Source organism: Lipotes vexillifer, unplaced genomic scaffold, assembly GCF_000442215.2.
Source record: "Lipotes vexillifer unplaced genomic scaffold, Lipotes_vexillifer_v1.1 scaffold75, whole genome shotgun sequence".
Classification (NCBI taxonomy): Eukaryota; Metazoa; Chordata; class Mammalia; order Artiodactyla; family Lipotidae; genus Lipotes; species Lipotes vexillifer.
This window is the reverse complement of record NW_006771517.1, coordinates 451,235-467,107: the sequence shown is the minus strand read 5'-3', so window position 1 is coordinate 467,107 and position 15,873 is coordinate 451,235. Positions and strand designations below refer to the sequence as shown.

Sequence of the window (15,873 nt, the reverse complement as noted above, 5' to 3'; positions counted from 1 at the left end):
ATCCTTTTTGCCGCGAAAGAGCCACGAGCCGCCGAGCGCTGCCACCATTGGCTGTCCGGACTGTGACGCAGGAGACGGCGGCGGCGCCTATTGGCTGCAGCGCGCCGGACCTGCGGCGGAGGGCGGGACGGGGCGGCGGCGCGAGGCGGTCCGGCCAATCGCAGGACGGGGCGCGCGCAGGCTTTGTCGGGGCGGTGCCAGGCGCGTTCGCACTCCCCGCCCCCAGAGGGGATGACCCCTGTCCGAGGAAGGGGGCAGCCAACCGCTCCCCGACGTACCCCATCCTGCTGATGCCTCTAAGTGGAGATAGAATGTCCGTTCTGCATATGTCACCGTCAGCTGACCCCACGTGACCCCCCAGAACCCCCACCTGTGGCCCCAACACACTCAGGTCAGATCTCTAGAAACTGCCCCTCCTCTTTTCTGGCTTCTCACCTCCAAAACCCCAGCCACATCTCCCTTCCTCAACTTGCCCCACCAATGCCATTCACTTTAAAATTCTGCGCCCACCCTATCCCTCTCACCCAGACTCCAAGCAGAAGATGGGGAGGGATGTCTGACTCAGTGCAGCTTGGGGCTTTTCTACAAGCCCTCCTGTAGCTGGAATCTCTTCAACACCCTATGCACAGCTTCTGCTTAAACTGATTCATTCACTCATTCATTCAACAAACGTTTTGAGAGCCTGCTCTGTGCCCCATTCTTGACTCCTGGCCTAAGGAACTCACAGTTTAGTGAAAAGGGGAGGAGGGAAATAGAGAGGGAACAAATGTTTACAATATGATGTGGAATTTCCACTATTAAAGTAATTCCAGGGGGCTTCCCTGGTGGCGCAGTGTTAAGAAACCGCCTGCCAATGCAGGGCACACGGGTTCGAGCCCTGGTCCGGGAAGATCCCACATGCCGCGGAGCAGCTAAGCTCGTGGGCCACAACGACTGAGTCTGTGCTCTAGAGCCCACAAGCCACAACTACTGAGCCCTCCAGCCACAACTACTGAGCCTGCACGCCTAGAGCCTGTGCTCCACAACAGGAGAAGCCACTGCCATGAGAAGCCTGCACACCGCAATGAAGAGTAGCCCCTGCTCGGGCAACTAGAGAAAGCACGCGCGCAGCAATGAAGACCCAATGCAGCCAAAAATTTTTAAAAATTAATTAATTAATTAAAAATAAATAAATAAAGTAATTCCATGTTAGATCTAACAAAGGGAGAACGTGAGTGTGCTGAGCATGAAAATGCATTTAATCCAGAGGCCCTGGGACCTCTCCATCAGCCGTTTCTCATTGCTCAGGTCAACTGATTTAACCAATATTGTCCTCTCCTCTGTGCCAGGCTTTGTGCCAGCACTGAGGGCAGAGATGTGAAAGGTTTGATGATTTCTATGAACTTGCCTGCCATCTGGTGGGGATGACCCATCAAAAGAAAAAAAAAAAGTAGCTAAGACGCAATCAAGAATGAGATCCCTAGGCCCGGCATAAAGATCACTTCTTCCAGGGAGCCCTCCGCTATTGGAGCTAGCTCACTTCCTCCATTGCCCAGCCTAGCCTCTGTTCTAGCACTGAGTGCACAATGCATTTCTCTATCTGCCTCCCCTATCAGACTGGGAGCTGCATTTGGGCCTCTTCCCAGCACTGGCCTGGTCCAGAGCAGGTGCTGAGAAGGGTTATTAAAGAAATAGAGGCTGATGCTAGAGGCTACCTGGAATGCAATGAGAAGGCCCTGGTTCTCCAAGAGTAGCCCTTAGGCCCCCGGTTTCAGAATCACCTGGGTGCTTGTTAACTATGGGCCCACCCCAGCCCTGCCAACTTAGAATCTAAGTGCGTAGGAATCCTCATTTTCACATGCAACCCCCCCACCCTCATTCCAGGTAATTTTTATGCACGTTCATATTTGACAACAAATTGGTATTCCTGTATAACCAAAATGTATGGAGCAGCCTCGAATTACAGCCCCTGTGGACACTTCTTAGCCTCAGTTTCCTCATCTGTAAAATGGGCTTATTGGGCTTCCCTGGTGGCGCAGTGGTTAAGAATCTGCCTGCCAATGCAGGGAACACGGGTTCAAGCCCTGGTCTGGGAAGATCCCACATGCTGCGGAGCAATGAAGCCCGTGTGCCACAACTACTGATCCTGTGCTCTAGAGCCCGTGAGCCACAACTACTGAACCCACGTGCCACAATTACTGAAGCCCGCGCACGGCAACAAAGAGTAGCCCCCACTGGCCACAACTAGAGAAAGCCTGCGCACAGCAACGAAGACCCAACACAGCCAAAAATAAATAAATAAATTTATTTTTGAAAAAAAGGGGGGGGGCTCATTGCCCTGGCGCCTTCCAAGGTTGCCATGTGGATGAAAAGTATAGGTGTTTCATAAACTATGAAGCGGTTTAGGAACGCAGCAGAGTTTCCTAAGCAGTTTGTGAAATTACTCATCACAAATCCCAGACTATGTCAGCACTAGAGGGGACCAGAGAGACTAAATAAGCCTCTCACTTATGGTACTGAAGGGAAAACAGGCCCATTCGGAAGTGAAGCCAGCCAGTGATAGAATCTGGCCAACATGGATTTCCAGCCCTGGGCCTCACCTGTCCCCCTCCTTTCTCCCTAGTTAGAGAAGCTCCCATAAGAATGGTAGGTCTCATTCTAAATAGCCAGGCCAGATCCTGACAAGAGGGTGAGAGAAGCCAGCAACATTCCCACTCTAAAGGGAATTTCCTTCCTTCACACATTCCCAAAGGGTCTCAACAACTGTAACATTCACTCTGTAAAGCCCTCTCATGCCCAATAGTCATTCAACAAACATTTCTCGGGCACCTGTTATGTACCAAGCACTGTACTGGTTGCTGGAGAAGGAAGACAGATACTACTGGCCCATTTTATGATGAGGAAACTTGAGACCTAAAAGGCATGAGCTTACCTAGCGGATGAGAAAGCTATTATTCAGGCTCCGTGAGGTCAAAGCCAGGGGTTTTTCAAAGCCCTGCCCTGCCCAAAGTATTCAAGTACACAACCTCCCAGGAAGAAGCAGGTGCCCTCCTTCCCACAATCCCTCCTGTCCTGCTGCAGCAGAAAGGAGTGAAGAGCAGAATTCCCAATGTGAAATCCAGGAAGAGATACGGGCCTTCTGTATCTATTAATACCCACTTGAAAACAGCAAAGGCCTGATAGATAGAGCCTCTTGGCCCCAAGCCCGACAGATCCTGATAAGGCTGTTCTCAGCAGTTCTCAGGCTGGTAGGCTTCCAAAAAATCCATAATTACTGGGCAGCCACTTCCACTGATGATCTCCTTTCAACCTGATACTCTCATAAGTGAAGCTTTTTTATCCACATGGTGCGGGATGGAGGCTCAGAGAGGGGCACTTGCAACTCAAGGTCACACAGCAGAATTGAACAGTCTCCCACTGTAAAACCCAGGGCCTGCCCTTCATACTCACCACCCTCTGTAAATACCCCAGAACCAGGCTCAGGGCTGTCAAGATTATGTGTGGTTTCCAAAACGTATTATGGTGGATAGTGGCTTAATTAATAGGTGCTCACCTCCATCACCACCATCACCAACTCCTTACTCCAGAGGAGTCCAAAGGAGTGGAAGCTCCTGGGCCCACAATCCTCCACCTGAACACATCTTTCCAAGAGGCAGGATGGTAGAGGAGTGATAGCATGGGCTTCTAAATCAGGTGGGTGTAAACCGGAATCCGAGTCTGTGTGACCTTGGGCAAGTCAATTCACTTCCTCTGAGCCTCACTCATTCAATCCACAGATATTTACTGAGCACTATCTATGTGTCAGATATTGTGCCAGGTGCTAGGGAGACAGTTGGAAGCAAAACACTCATCTCTGACACCTGGAGCTCACAGTCCAGTGGGAGAGTCAGAATTATTTCTATGTATCTGCACAATATGCTCATTAAGAAGTTTGACAAGTGACACGAATAGTTCAAAGCTATTTATTCCACATACACCACCTCCCCTAAACGTACATTCATAGCTTAAAAAAAAAAAATCTCCAAACATGAACATCCCATTATGATAAGGAGAAATGATTCTGTCGTGACTTAATTTTATTAAGGGGCACAGAGGCATCCATTGTTGAGTTCTGGCAGAAGGAGGTGGGGAGTTTTATGTCTGCAACGTTACATTCATCTTGAATGATCCCTTGTCACTACACTGAATTGTTTGACTGACGGTTTACTGTCCCTGGAGTAAACTGTCACTGTGCCAGTTCTGGCTGTGTCTGTCCCTGTGCCAGTTCTGGCTGTGTCTGAACACAGGCCTCTTACCCATTTGGGAGGCTGTCTAACATGGGAGCAAGCCTTGGGAGTCAGGCAGACCCCAACCATGTGGCTTGGCCAGATGGGTAAGTGATTTACCCCACTGAAGACCTTTGCTTGCCTCATCCATAGAACAAGGGGCAAAGGCTCCTTGACAGAATGGGTGTCAGGGTTAAATGAGAAAACAAGACAAGCAGAGTTTGCAAACTGGCCCACAGGTATGATTTAATTTACCCAGATTATTTTTTTCCTGAATTATGAATTAATTTAAAAATTTTTAATTGGGAAATGCTATATAAAAATTCAAATATCTGGCTTTAACAAAAACCCAGTAATATCTGGCAATACCAGGCAGGCCATCAGGGTGCTGGGCAGTTGCTGTCCCCCATTTAGCCAGAGCCTTGATCCTCCAGGCCACGAGCGTCCCTGCCTGGCTTGCCTCACTCGGTGACCTTACTTGCCCTGCCATTGTGGGTACCTGGGTTTGCAATCCCTGATGCCTGTGCCTGGAACAGAGTAAGCAGTCAATAAATGTTAGCTACTATTAGTGACATCATTACAGCAGGAGCACAGCTCCTCTGCTTTGTGGGTAGCTAAAGAGAAGATATGGATGTGGCAGAGTAGGGAAATTGGGTGTTCACAGGGCTTAGTGCCAGCCAGCAGCTGTCTGGCTGTGTGGCCTTGGCCAAGTCCTCGGCCATTAGCTGGTCCATATGTTCAGTGGGGGTGGGCCAGAAGGTCCAAGGTCAATGGAAGTGGATAGGCCTCTGGTTGATAGGCGAGCCTCCTTTCCCTCGAGCCCCCATTATTCCATGACCTCACACTCTGGGGACCCCTCTCCTCTCCAAGGCTTGCCCAGTGCCTCTTCCCTTCTCTCCATCACTCCAGCCTCTGCGGAGAGACTGTGCTTTTCCAAGGAGAGGGGAGAAAACCAGACACAGTGGCTATGCCTGCCCTGACCGGCATGGAAGTGAGGGGGTAGGGAGCCCTTAGGGCACAGGGGCTCTGTTTTTTCATCTGTAAAATGGGGATGGTAATAATAATGATAAGTGTTTACCTGATAGGGTTGTTGGGACATTAACTGAGTTATTACAGTGCTTAGGGCAGTAGCTGGCACATAGAGAGCCCTCAATAAATGTCAGCTGTTACTAAGAATGAAAGATGAATCACTGGAGCAGCTTGCCTACATCTCCTCCTGATTTTTCCAAAAGAGAAAAGAAAACAATTCTTGTTAGGCTGCAGGAGAGTTTTCAAGCAGCAATCCCTGCACTGCCTCCCAAACTCTATTAGGTTCAAAGACAAGAAGAAAAATACACTTGGAGGGCAATGAAGTGGGTAGATGAGACAATCCCATATTCCACTGATCCTCAGACTTTTTTTTTTTTTTTTTTTTTTGCGGTACGCGGGCCTCTCACTGCTGTGGCCTCTCCCGTTGCGGAGCACAGGCTCCGGACGCGCAGGCTCAGTGGCCATGGCTCACGGGCCCAGCCGCTCCGCGGCATGTGGGATCCTCCCAGACCGGGGCACGAACCCATGTCCGCTGCATCGGCAGGCGGACTTTCAACCACTGCGCCACCAGGGAAGCCCCAGACTTTTTTTTTTAGTTAGTTAATTTTTAAATTTTTTTGGCTGCACCATGCAGCATCCAGGAATCTTAGTTCCCCGACCAGGGATCGAACCCGTGCCCCCTGCAATGGAAGCACAGTCTTAACCACTGGACCGCCAGAGAAGTCCTCTCTCAGACTTTTTTTTTCATATTTAACATCTCTGAAATTGAAAGGCATCACACAGTCAGTGGCATGTCCATTTTTAGTCGGCAGCTCTTTTCTTTCTTAGGGGCTCAAGATAACACTGTGCCTCATCTTGGATGGCGTCTTAGAAGTCAGGAGATAAGGTGAATGAAGAGCGCAGGGCCGGGGCCTCCCCGTCAGAGGCCCTCATTGTTCTCATCACCTCCAGCCTCACCAGCACGTTTGAGGCTGCCCATGGTGGAGCGAGCTGCTTTTCTTTCTTTTTCTTGTTTTCTCTCTGACACCTGCTGACCTGCATTTGGCCTCCGGGTTGACAGGCACATGGCAAATGCGGTCAGGGAGGGGAGTAGGGAGAGCTCAGGATGAGAAGAGAAAGGCTCTTTATCATATATTAAGATATTCAGAGAGCAGGAGCCAGAGATATTCTCTCTCCCTTTTTTTTTTTTTTTAAACAACAACAACAAAAATCCCTGCTGGAAGCCGGAGTTATGTATGTGCCAAACAGGCCAGGGAACCCAGCAGGCCTCCTGGAGCTGGCAATGAACCGAAACAGGGGCATTGTGTCCAGGCCACTGGCTGGCTGAGGGATATTGTTAGGGCCCGGCCCTGTCTGGGAAGGTGGGGGGGCGGAGGAGGCAGGGGGAGTGTGTTCCCATGACTCCCTGGGGAGTAACAACAATCGGGACCAGCTGGGAAGCTCGCATGCCAGGGGCCCGGTGGGCGGGTGGCCGCCCCCAGAGGGGCAGTGGAGGGCCACAGGGGGCTGCGGAGGCGAGGGGGGGCAAGGTCGGGGCCTGTTTCTCAGCTGGGGGCGGTCATTTGCTACACTCCTCTCTCTCACCCCCCGCTCCCAAAAGCCCTGGGCCACTGAGGTGCTCTCCAAATGACACCCCAGATCTGCCCACTTCTCTCCACCCCGTGGCCCCCGCCCCCGGTTCAGGCTGCCATGGTATCTCACCAGGACCACTGCCTGCCTTCCTCACTGGATCCTTGCTGGCAGCCTGGGCCCCTACATTCTGTTCTCCACACACAGCTCGAAGGATCTTTCCAAAATGTAAGTCATATCACATCTCTCCTGCTTAAACCTGCCAAAGGCTGCCTGTCACACTTAGAAGAAAACCCAAAGCCCTCACTCTGACCCACAAAGCCTGCCTGATGGGCCCAACCAGCCTCCAGGACTCCATCTCCAACACTCCAGTGAGCACCCGCCTGGCACTCTGTCCCAGCCACGCAGACCTCCTGCCAGGCCCTGGGATGCTGTCAGCTGTTCCCCCCTCAGGGCCTGTGCACTTGGCAGATCCTCTGCGGGGTACACCTTTCCTCTACATCTTTGCATGGCTCTTTGCATGGCTCTTTGCATGGCTCTTTGCATGGCTCTCTGCATGGCATCTTTGCATGGCTCACTCATCATTTGGGTCTCAGAGCAAACAGCACCTCCTGAGAAAAGGAGGGAAAAACAGACCGTGCCATTCTCCTCCCAAGTCCCTCTATTACAGTGCCTGTGCTACTGACTTCCTGGCATCTACCACTCTGAAATGACCACATCCGTATATTCGTCAGTTTTCCCTCCCTGGACGGTAAGCCCCAGGTAAGCAGGAACTGGCTTCTTTCATTGCTAAATCCTAGCCTCCCTGGACTTCCCTGGCGGCGCAGTGGTTAAGAATCCACCTGCCAACACAGGGGACACGGGCTTGATCCCTGGTCCAGGAAAATCCTACGTGCTGCGGAGTAACTAAGCCTGTGCACCTCAACTACTGAGCCCGCGTGCCACAACTACTAAAGTTCGTGTGCCTAGAGTCCGTGCTCCGCAACAAGAGAAGCCACCGTAATGAGAAGCTCGTGCACCATAACAAAGAGTAGCCCCCACTCACCACAATTAGAGAAAGCCCGCATGCAGCTAAAAATCAATCAATCCATCCTAGCCTCCAATATCACCAGGTACCTAGTACCTAGCAAGAACTCAGTCAATATTAGCCATTATTTTTACTATTCCTGTGCTCAGGACTTGGTAAACAATGTCAGCTGCCACAGGGGCAGGCTGGGAGGGTCACTCTCAAGCAGGAGTTCTGAATCTGTGATCCATGAACCCAAGGTCCATGAACTTGGACAGGAAAAGAAATTACACCTATATTTTCACTAGTCTCTACCTGAAATGTAACATTTCCTTCAATTTTAAATGTAGGCAACAAACCAGAGGCCAATTAGCAGCAACCTGGGACTTTATCTCCAGGAGAAATCACAGCTATTTCCATATCACAGCTGGCACAGGGATCTTGAGATACTATTTATGCTTATTGCACCTGTGAAATCGTGGTAGTTTTGGACCTGCCACTAGATCTTGTTATCTAATGTGTTAAAAAAGTACACACATTACAAGGGACTTCCCTGGTGGTCCAGTAGGTAAGACTCCGTGCTCCCAATTCCGGGGGCCCAGGTTCGATCCCTGGTCTGGGAACTAGATCCCGCATGCCGCAACTAAGAGTCCACATGGTGCAACTAAAGACCCTGCATGCTGCAACTAAGACCTGGTGCAGCCAAAATAAGTAATAAATAAATATTTAAAACTTTTTAGAAAAAGTACATTATTAAATCACAAATTTAAAAAATATTTTGATAACTATTTCAATATTCAATATAATTGTTGTCTTTTGTAATCCTATTTTATTTTATGGGTTTTAAAAACCCCATTCTTGAGAAGGGTCCATAGGCTTCACCAGATGCCAAAAGGGTTCATGACCCACATAAAAAAGACACCCTAAAAAGGAGTGTCTTAAAAGAGCTGATGTGGGGAATTTCCTGGTGGTCCAGTGGTTAGGACTCCTCGCTTCCACTGCCAGGGGCCCAGGTTCAATCCCTGGTCAGGGCACTAAGATCCTGCAAGCTGCGCAGCATGGCCAAAAAAAAGAGCTGACGTGGTCTGACCTTGATCCCTCTCTTAGCTGATGTCCAGCCCACGAGGAGAGGCTGAAGGGGGAGCCCAGAAAAGCAGGGGGAGCAAGGTTTCTGACAGAGACCCCACAACCTGCATTTCAGTGCTGCCTGGTCCCGTCTTATTTATGAAATCATGAGCACACAGGCCTGTAACAGAAAGCAGGGAGCCCTCTCTAAAAGCAGCAGTCAGAAGACAGCCCAGCTTTCCCTCTGTCCTCTAGCTGGACCCCTGCGGCCTCCAGCTCCCAAGAGTGAGTCCTGTAGGAGGCCTCTGGTTAAAATTAACACCCTCTCACCCAAAATGCTTTTCAAGGCTGAAAGAAGACACCCCCCATCCCTATGAATCTGGAACAAGGGGAGGAAAAAACGTAACATTTCTTTTTATAAATGCCCTCTAACTTGTCACAGAAAGCAACCCATCTGCAGTCACAGACTGTTGGCTCCAGGAGGTGGGGCACTGGTTTAGGAGGGTGTCAGGTTTAAAGCCTGATTCTCATAAACACAAAACACACTCACGGGAGTGGGAGAAGCGAACGTGGACAGAAACGCCATCTCCAGGATCCTTTCTGGAGCCTGCGAAGTGGAAGCAGGAGACCCGACCATCACAGGAGGCGGCTTCTTGGCGCCTCGGCCTGTGAATCATCACTCTCATATGGGTTCCCTGAATGACCTCTGATTTGGGAGTGGAGCAGCAGAAGGGCCCCAAGTTCACTTCGATTTTGTGCTTCCCCTTTCACTTGGAGTTCTGTGGACCTGAGTGTTGGGCGTCACCTACAACAAGGCTCGGGACACCTAGGGTGGTTCATGATGACCTGCCCAAGATATTTGGGGACTGCAGGGTGGAGCTGTGGGGGGCGGGAATTGGCTCAAAGAAAGGACTCACTTTTTTTTTAATGATACTAACATTGAGGTTTTTTTTTTTGGCCACGTGGCTTGCAGGATCTTAGTTCCCTGACCAGGGATTGAACCCATGCCCTTGGCAGTGAAAGCACAGAGTCCTAACCACTGGACCACCAGGGAAGTCCAGGACTCAATTTCATGTCAGATTATTGATCAAAAAGAAACCAAACATGCAGAGAACAAGGAGGAAATGTCAAAGAGTTCTTGAGATGACAGTGCAATGTACAAGTTTCTTAGAAGACAGAGATGGGTGGTCGTGCAGAGAATCTCAGGAAGGCTGTAATAGAAAGTGCTGATAGGTGGCACCCCTGGCTGGGGTGGAGGCAGGTAGGTGGAGCTGGGGTGCAGGGGGAACTTGATTCTTCCCTGTTACACACTTTTTGTACCACTTAAGTTTTGCACTATGTGTATGCATTACTGAATAAAAAATTTTGTTTCTAGCTTTGCATTGTCAAGAGACCTCATAGGAATGTAGGAGGTGCTTAATAAATACACGTTAAAACACTGCTGTTTCACGAGCTAGCATTTATGGAGCACCTACTGTGTGCCAAAAGCTCTCCGGCAATCCCCGTTTTCCAGGTCTTGCAGAAATGGAGGCTTGGCTAGGAGGGAGCTGAGTGGGGACTCCTCCTAGGAGCCAGGGCTCTGCGCCTGCACAAGGACCACACCGCCTTCCCCCTGGAGTGAGCAGTTGGAGGCACCAGATGCTTTGGCAGGATCCAGAGAGATGCCATCTGTGAGGGGAACCTATTCTTACAGAGCAGCGACAGTGGGTAGTGGAGCTGGCCACCCCCCAGCGGCAGTGGGGGGATGTCAGGAGGGCAGGCAGCCAAGGCTTTTACCTTCAGCTGAGGGTGGGGTAGAACAGGCTAAAAAAGCAGGGTGTCTGCCGTCCTCAGGGCCATGCTTTCTTTTACATCTCTTTGATATGTTGGAAATAAAAGCAAACCTTTATCAAGTGCTTACTTCATATGCTATCACATCATTTAATCCTCCAGACCACCCTATGAGGTGTGCGCTATTAGAATGCCTATTTTACAGATGACAAAATGGAGGCCCAGAATGGTTAAGTCACTTGCAAGGGACCAGCGAGGCTGGAACTGAGCCCAGACACTTTGGCTCCAAAGCTTATGTCCTTAACCACCACTTGTGCTGCCTCTCAACTCGCTGCACCAGAGGCCAGTTTTAGTTTGGGTTCCCCTAATCGCAGACCCCAAGACAAGGATTTGAGTGCAAGTGGTTTCTGTGGCAAGTGGTTCAAAGCACTGGTAGGGGCATGAGGAAGGGAGACAAGGAGGAGGTGTCATCACACAAGTGACCACTGTGGGCAGCCAGAGCTCAGTCTTGCTGGGGTATTCTGGGAGCCAGTGTGGAGCAGGCACCTCAGAGTTATCCCACCCAGTGACAACTGGGTGAGGGGTGCAGGAGTGGGGGTAGTCATCAGTCACTGATTGAGGGCTGCTCCCAGGATGTGTTAATCCTCTAGCACTGCAGGTCTGCTGCAGGCTGGCAAAGCTGGTGCCAAGAGCAAGTAAGGGGCCCTCAGGCAGAAAGACTCAGGGTGGCAGTTGGGTGGCTGGTGTGCACTGAAGTGGTAAGTTAGACAGGATATGGGTGGGGCACTGCAGCATCTGTGACAAAGCCCACTTGCTGACGGCCACCCTTTCCCCTCCCCATAACCTTGGGATCTCATTCAGCCTCCACAGAGTGAACTAGGGAAACGTCAAGATGCCCTCCTCCAGGCCTGCAGTACAACACTGTGCCTGAGAACACGCAGTTAGAATCAGACCAAATCCCACCTCGATGACCTAACAGCTCTGTGACTTAGTTTCTTCCTTTGTCACATGGGCTACTTGTTGGCCCCATATCATTCCCTACCACCTTGTTACTCAAGGTGTAGCTCAGAACAGCAGCAGCAGCAATCATCCAGGGGCCTGTGAGAAATACAGAAATCTCAGGCCCCACCCCGATCCCACTGAATCAGAATCTGCGTTTTAATAAGGTCAGTGACTCATGTGGATATTTCTACTAGTAATTTTCTTTTTTGAAAATTAATTAATTAATTTTTGGCTGTGTTGGGTCTTCATTGCTGCACAAGGACTTTCTCTAGTTGCGGTGCGTGGGCTTCTCATGGCGGTGGCTTCTCTTGTTGTGGAGCATGAGCTCTAGGCATGTGGGCTTCAGTAGTTGTGGCGCCCGGTCTCGGTAGCTGTGGCTCATGGGTTCTAGAGCACAGGCTCAGTAGTTGTGGCACACGGGCTCAGCTGCTCTGCTGCATGTGGGATCTTCCCGGACCAGGGCTCGAACCCGTGTCCCCTGCATTGGCAGGCGGATTCTTAACCACTGTGCCACCAGGGACACAGGGAAGTCCGTAATTTTCAAAATATAAAATGAGATTGAAGTATGCCTATTCAAATTGGTGGTCCATGGACCAAATCTCCTGGAGACCTGTTTGATCTGTCCAGCTTGCTGGTTTTCAAAAATCAGTCTGGCACATGAGTCTCCAGTTCCCCACAGCCCTGTCACTCCCAACTGCATAGCACCCAGAACATTATCATTTATACCACTTGCCAGGCCCCGATAGGCATTTGAGTTTGCACCCCTATAACTAGCTAACATTTGCATAGCACAGTTTAGGTTTCTAAATTTAAAGTAAGGCACTGAAAAACACACGAGCTCTGAAATCACATAGATCTGGGTTCAAACCCTGGTTTGGCTGTCATACTATTAGTTGTATTACCTTGGGCAAGTTACTTCTCTTCTCTGATCCTCAGTTTCCACATCTGTGAAATGGAGATCCAAATACATACCTGCAAGGTCTTTGAATGGGTTAAAAATAATTAGTGCAAAGCACCCAAGAGGAAGTAAGAGCTCACTACATGGATGTAATTAGTAGAAGCAGCCGCTGTAGTTACACAAGTCCAATGTGGACATCAGGTATTACTAGGATTATCCTCACTTTACTAGAAACTGAGCCTCTGAGAAGAACCTTCCCCAAGGTTACACAGTGGTGGAGCGGGGACTCAAACCCATGTCTTCTAGCTCTATATCTACACTGTCCACTAGAATTTTCTGCGAGGGTAGAGCATACTATATCTGTGCTATCCAAAACAGTAGCCACTAGCCACATGTGGCTACTAATAAGCACTTGAAATATGGCTGGTTGAAATTGAGAAATGCTGTAAGTGTAAAACACACACCTGATTTTGATGACTTACTACAAGAAAAAGAATAAAATATCTCATAACTTTTACATTTATTACATGTTAAAATGATAATATTTTAGAAATACTGGGTTAAAAGATATGATTAAGGTTAATCTCACCTGCTTCTTGCCCCCCCACCTTTTTTTTGGCCACACCCCACGACTTGTGGGATCTTAGTTCCCCAACCAGGGATTGAACCCGTGCCCTCGGCAGTGAAAGCTCGGAGTCCTAACCACTGGAATGTGGCTACCAAAAAAATTTCAATCACGTATATGACTCACATCGTGTTTCTATTGGACAGTGGAAATGCTAGAGCTTCTCCACTAGAACACCTAAGACAAGGAACTGAATATTTTCTAAAAACGCATTTGCAACCCACTGCCCACCAGCCAGGAGCCCTCTGTTCCAGAAGAACGGTCGGAAAACATACCCACCAGAAAAGAGACTTCAGTGCCCTCCTCTGAGTGCGTTGACCCCTGAGGCCCAGGGTGGGGTGTGACTTTCCCTGGTCTCATAGAGTCAGCAGCACAGCTGTCACCGCGCCCAAGGCTCCTCAGCCTGATCTGGCGGCTCGTTCCACCATTCAAGAGTACCTAATGGGGGCCTCCCTGGTGGCGCAGTGGTTGAGAGTCCGCCTGCCGATGCGGGGGATGCGGGTTCGTGCCCCGGTCCGGGAGGATCCCGCGTGCCGCGGAGCGGCTGGGCCCGTGGGCCGTGGGCGCTGGGCTTGCGCGTCCGGCAACGGGAGAGGCCACGACAGTGAGGGGCCCACATATCGCAAAAAAAAAAAAAAAAAAGAGTACCTAATGGGGTCTGAAAATCAGTGCTTTCGCTTCGGCAGATGGAACCCCGGGCTAATATAATTTAGAGTCTGAGACCCTGGGTCTTGAAAAGGCCAGATCCCCTGGGATGATTCGCTGATGGAGCCAATCTCGAGCTGAGCCCACTGATGGTGACTTGGGTGCGGGAGCCTCCATGAGCACCTTGGGGCCAAGTTACTCGGAGGGGCGCCTCTTGCTGTAGATGAGGAAGTCCGAGAGGTCGTGCCACACGTTGCTGTCCTCGTACAGGTAGGTCATGGAGGACTGCAGAGAGGGCTGCAGCGTGGGCCGGTGGTACTCGAAGAGCCACAGCACCAGCCCCCACAGTAGCCCGGTGAACAACGGGAACGGGTCCCACCTGGGCTCAGGAATGTAGCCCTTCCCCACGCCCAGGCGGCACAGGGCAAACAGGAGGCGTGACATCAGGTACATGTTGATCTGAGGGAGCGAATGACAGGGAGGTGGGGGTTACAGGTGGGCCCAGCCACCGGGAACCTTCTGCCACCCTGGGGCGCCGCCTGTGCGCCAGGTGACTTGAAACGGTTACGTAGCGGGCATTTAAATGTGACTGTTTATGGCTTGATTAGTCTTTTTCATTAAAAAATCTGAAAAATGAATATATTTACACGGGTCGAAACTAAAAGGTAGCTCAACAACAAAAAACGCAATCCATAAAAGAAAAAAATTAATAAACTGGATTTCATCAAAACTCAGAATTTTTCCACTGTGAAAGCCCATGTGAAGAGGTAGAAAAGAAAAGCTAGACTGGGAGAAAATATTTACAAACACATATCTGACAAAAACTAGTACCTGGAATATATTTTTAGAAACTCTCAAAACTCAACAGTGAGAAAAGAAACAATCCAGTTAGAAAATGGGCAAAAGACACAGTTATTTCACTGAAGAGGTTACACAGAAGGAAAACAGGCACATGTAAAAAGGTTCAATTTCACTAGGCACAGGGACATGCAAATTAAAACCACAGTGAGATAGCACTATACACCTATCAAAATGTCTAAAATTTAAAATGTAATAAACCACATGCCAGCTAGGATGTGAAGAAACTGGATCACACATATATTCCTGATAGGAATGTAAAACAGTACAATCACTCTGGAAATGCTTCAGCAGTTTCTTATGAAACTAAGTATGTATGTACCATATGACCCAGCAATTGCACTCCTGGGTATTTACCCCAGAAGTGAAAACTTACGTTCACCAAAAACACGTACAAGAATGTTCTGAGTAGCTGCATGCCTAATAGCCAAAGACTGGAAACAACCCAGATGTCCTTCAACAGGTATATCCATAACATGGAACACCACTCAGCAATGAAAAGGAATGAACAGCTAGTACGTACAATAACTTGGATGAATTGCCAGGAAATGATGCTGAGTGAAAAAAGCCAATCCTCAAAGGTTACATACTACAATGACTCCACTTATATAACATCTTTTTAAATGGAAGTATAGTTGATTTACAATGTTGTGTTTGTTTCAGGTGTACAGCAAAGTGATTCGGCTATACACACACACATATACATATATATGGATATATATTCTTTTTCAGATTCTTTTCCATTAAAGGTCATTACAAGATATTGAATATAGTTCCCTGTGCTATACAGTAGGTCCTTGTTGTTTATCTATTTTACACACAGTAATGTATATCTGTTAATCCCAAACTCCTAATTTATGCCTCCCCCACCCCTTCCCCTTTGGCAACCATAAGTTTGTTTTCTATGTCTCTGAGTCTGTTTCTCTTTTGTAAATAAGTTCATTTGTATCTTCTTTTTAGATTCCACATATAAGTGACATCATATGGTATTTGCCTTTCTCTGTCTGACTTATTTCACTTAGTATGATACCCTCTAGGTCCATCCATTTTGCTGCAAATGGCATTATTTCGTTCTTTTTTATGGCTGAGTAATATTCCATTGTATATGTATGTGTGTGTGTGTGTGTATGTGTGTGTGTGTGTGTGTGTATATATATATATA

General features: G+C 49.1%; 1 protein-coding gene across 1 annotated transcript in view; it reads right to left on the bottom strand.

The window, feature by feature from the left end:
• Nucleotides 1-14,048: 14,048 nt before the first annotated feature.
• PXMP4 (peroxisomal membrane protein 4) overlaps nt 14,049-15,873 on the bottom strand; it is a 12,439-nt gene continuing 10,614 nt past the window's right edge. Inside the window, exon 4 of the mRNA XM_007446828.1 lies at nt 14,049-14,312. Within this exon, the coding sequence (XP_007446890.1) occupies nt 14,049-14,312 (264 nt within the window). The remainder of the gene's footprint in view (nt 14,313-15,873) is intronic.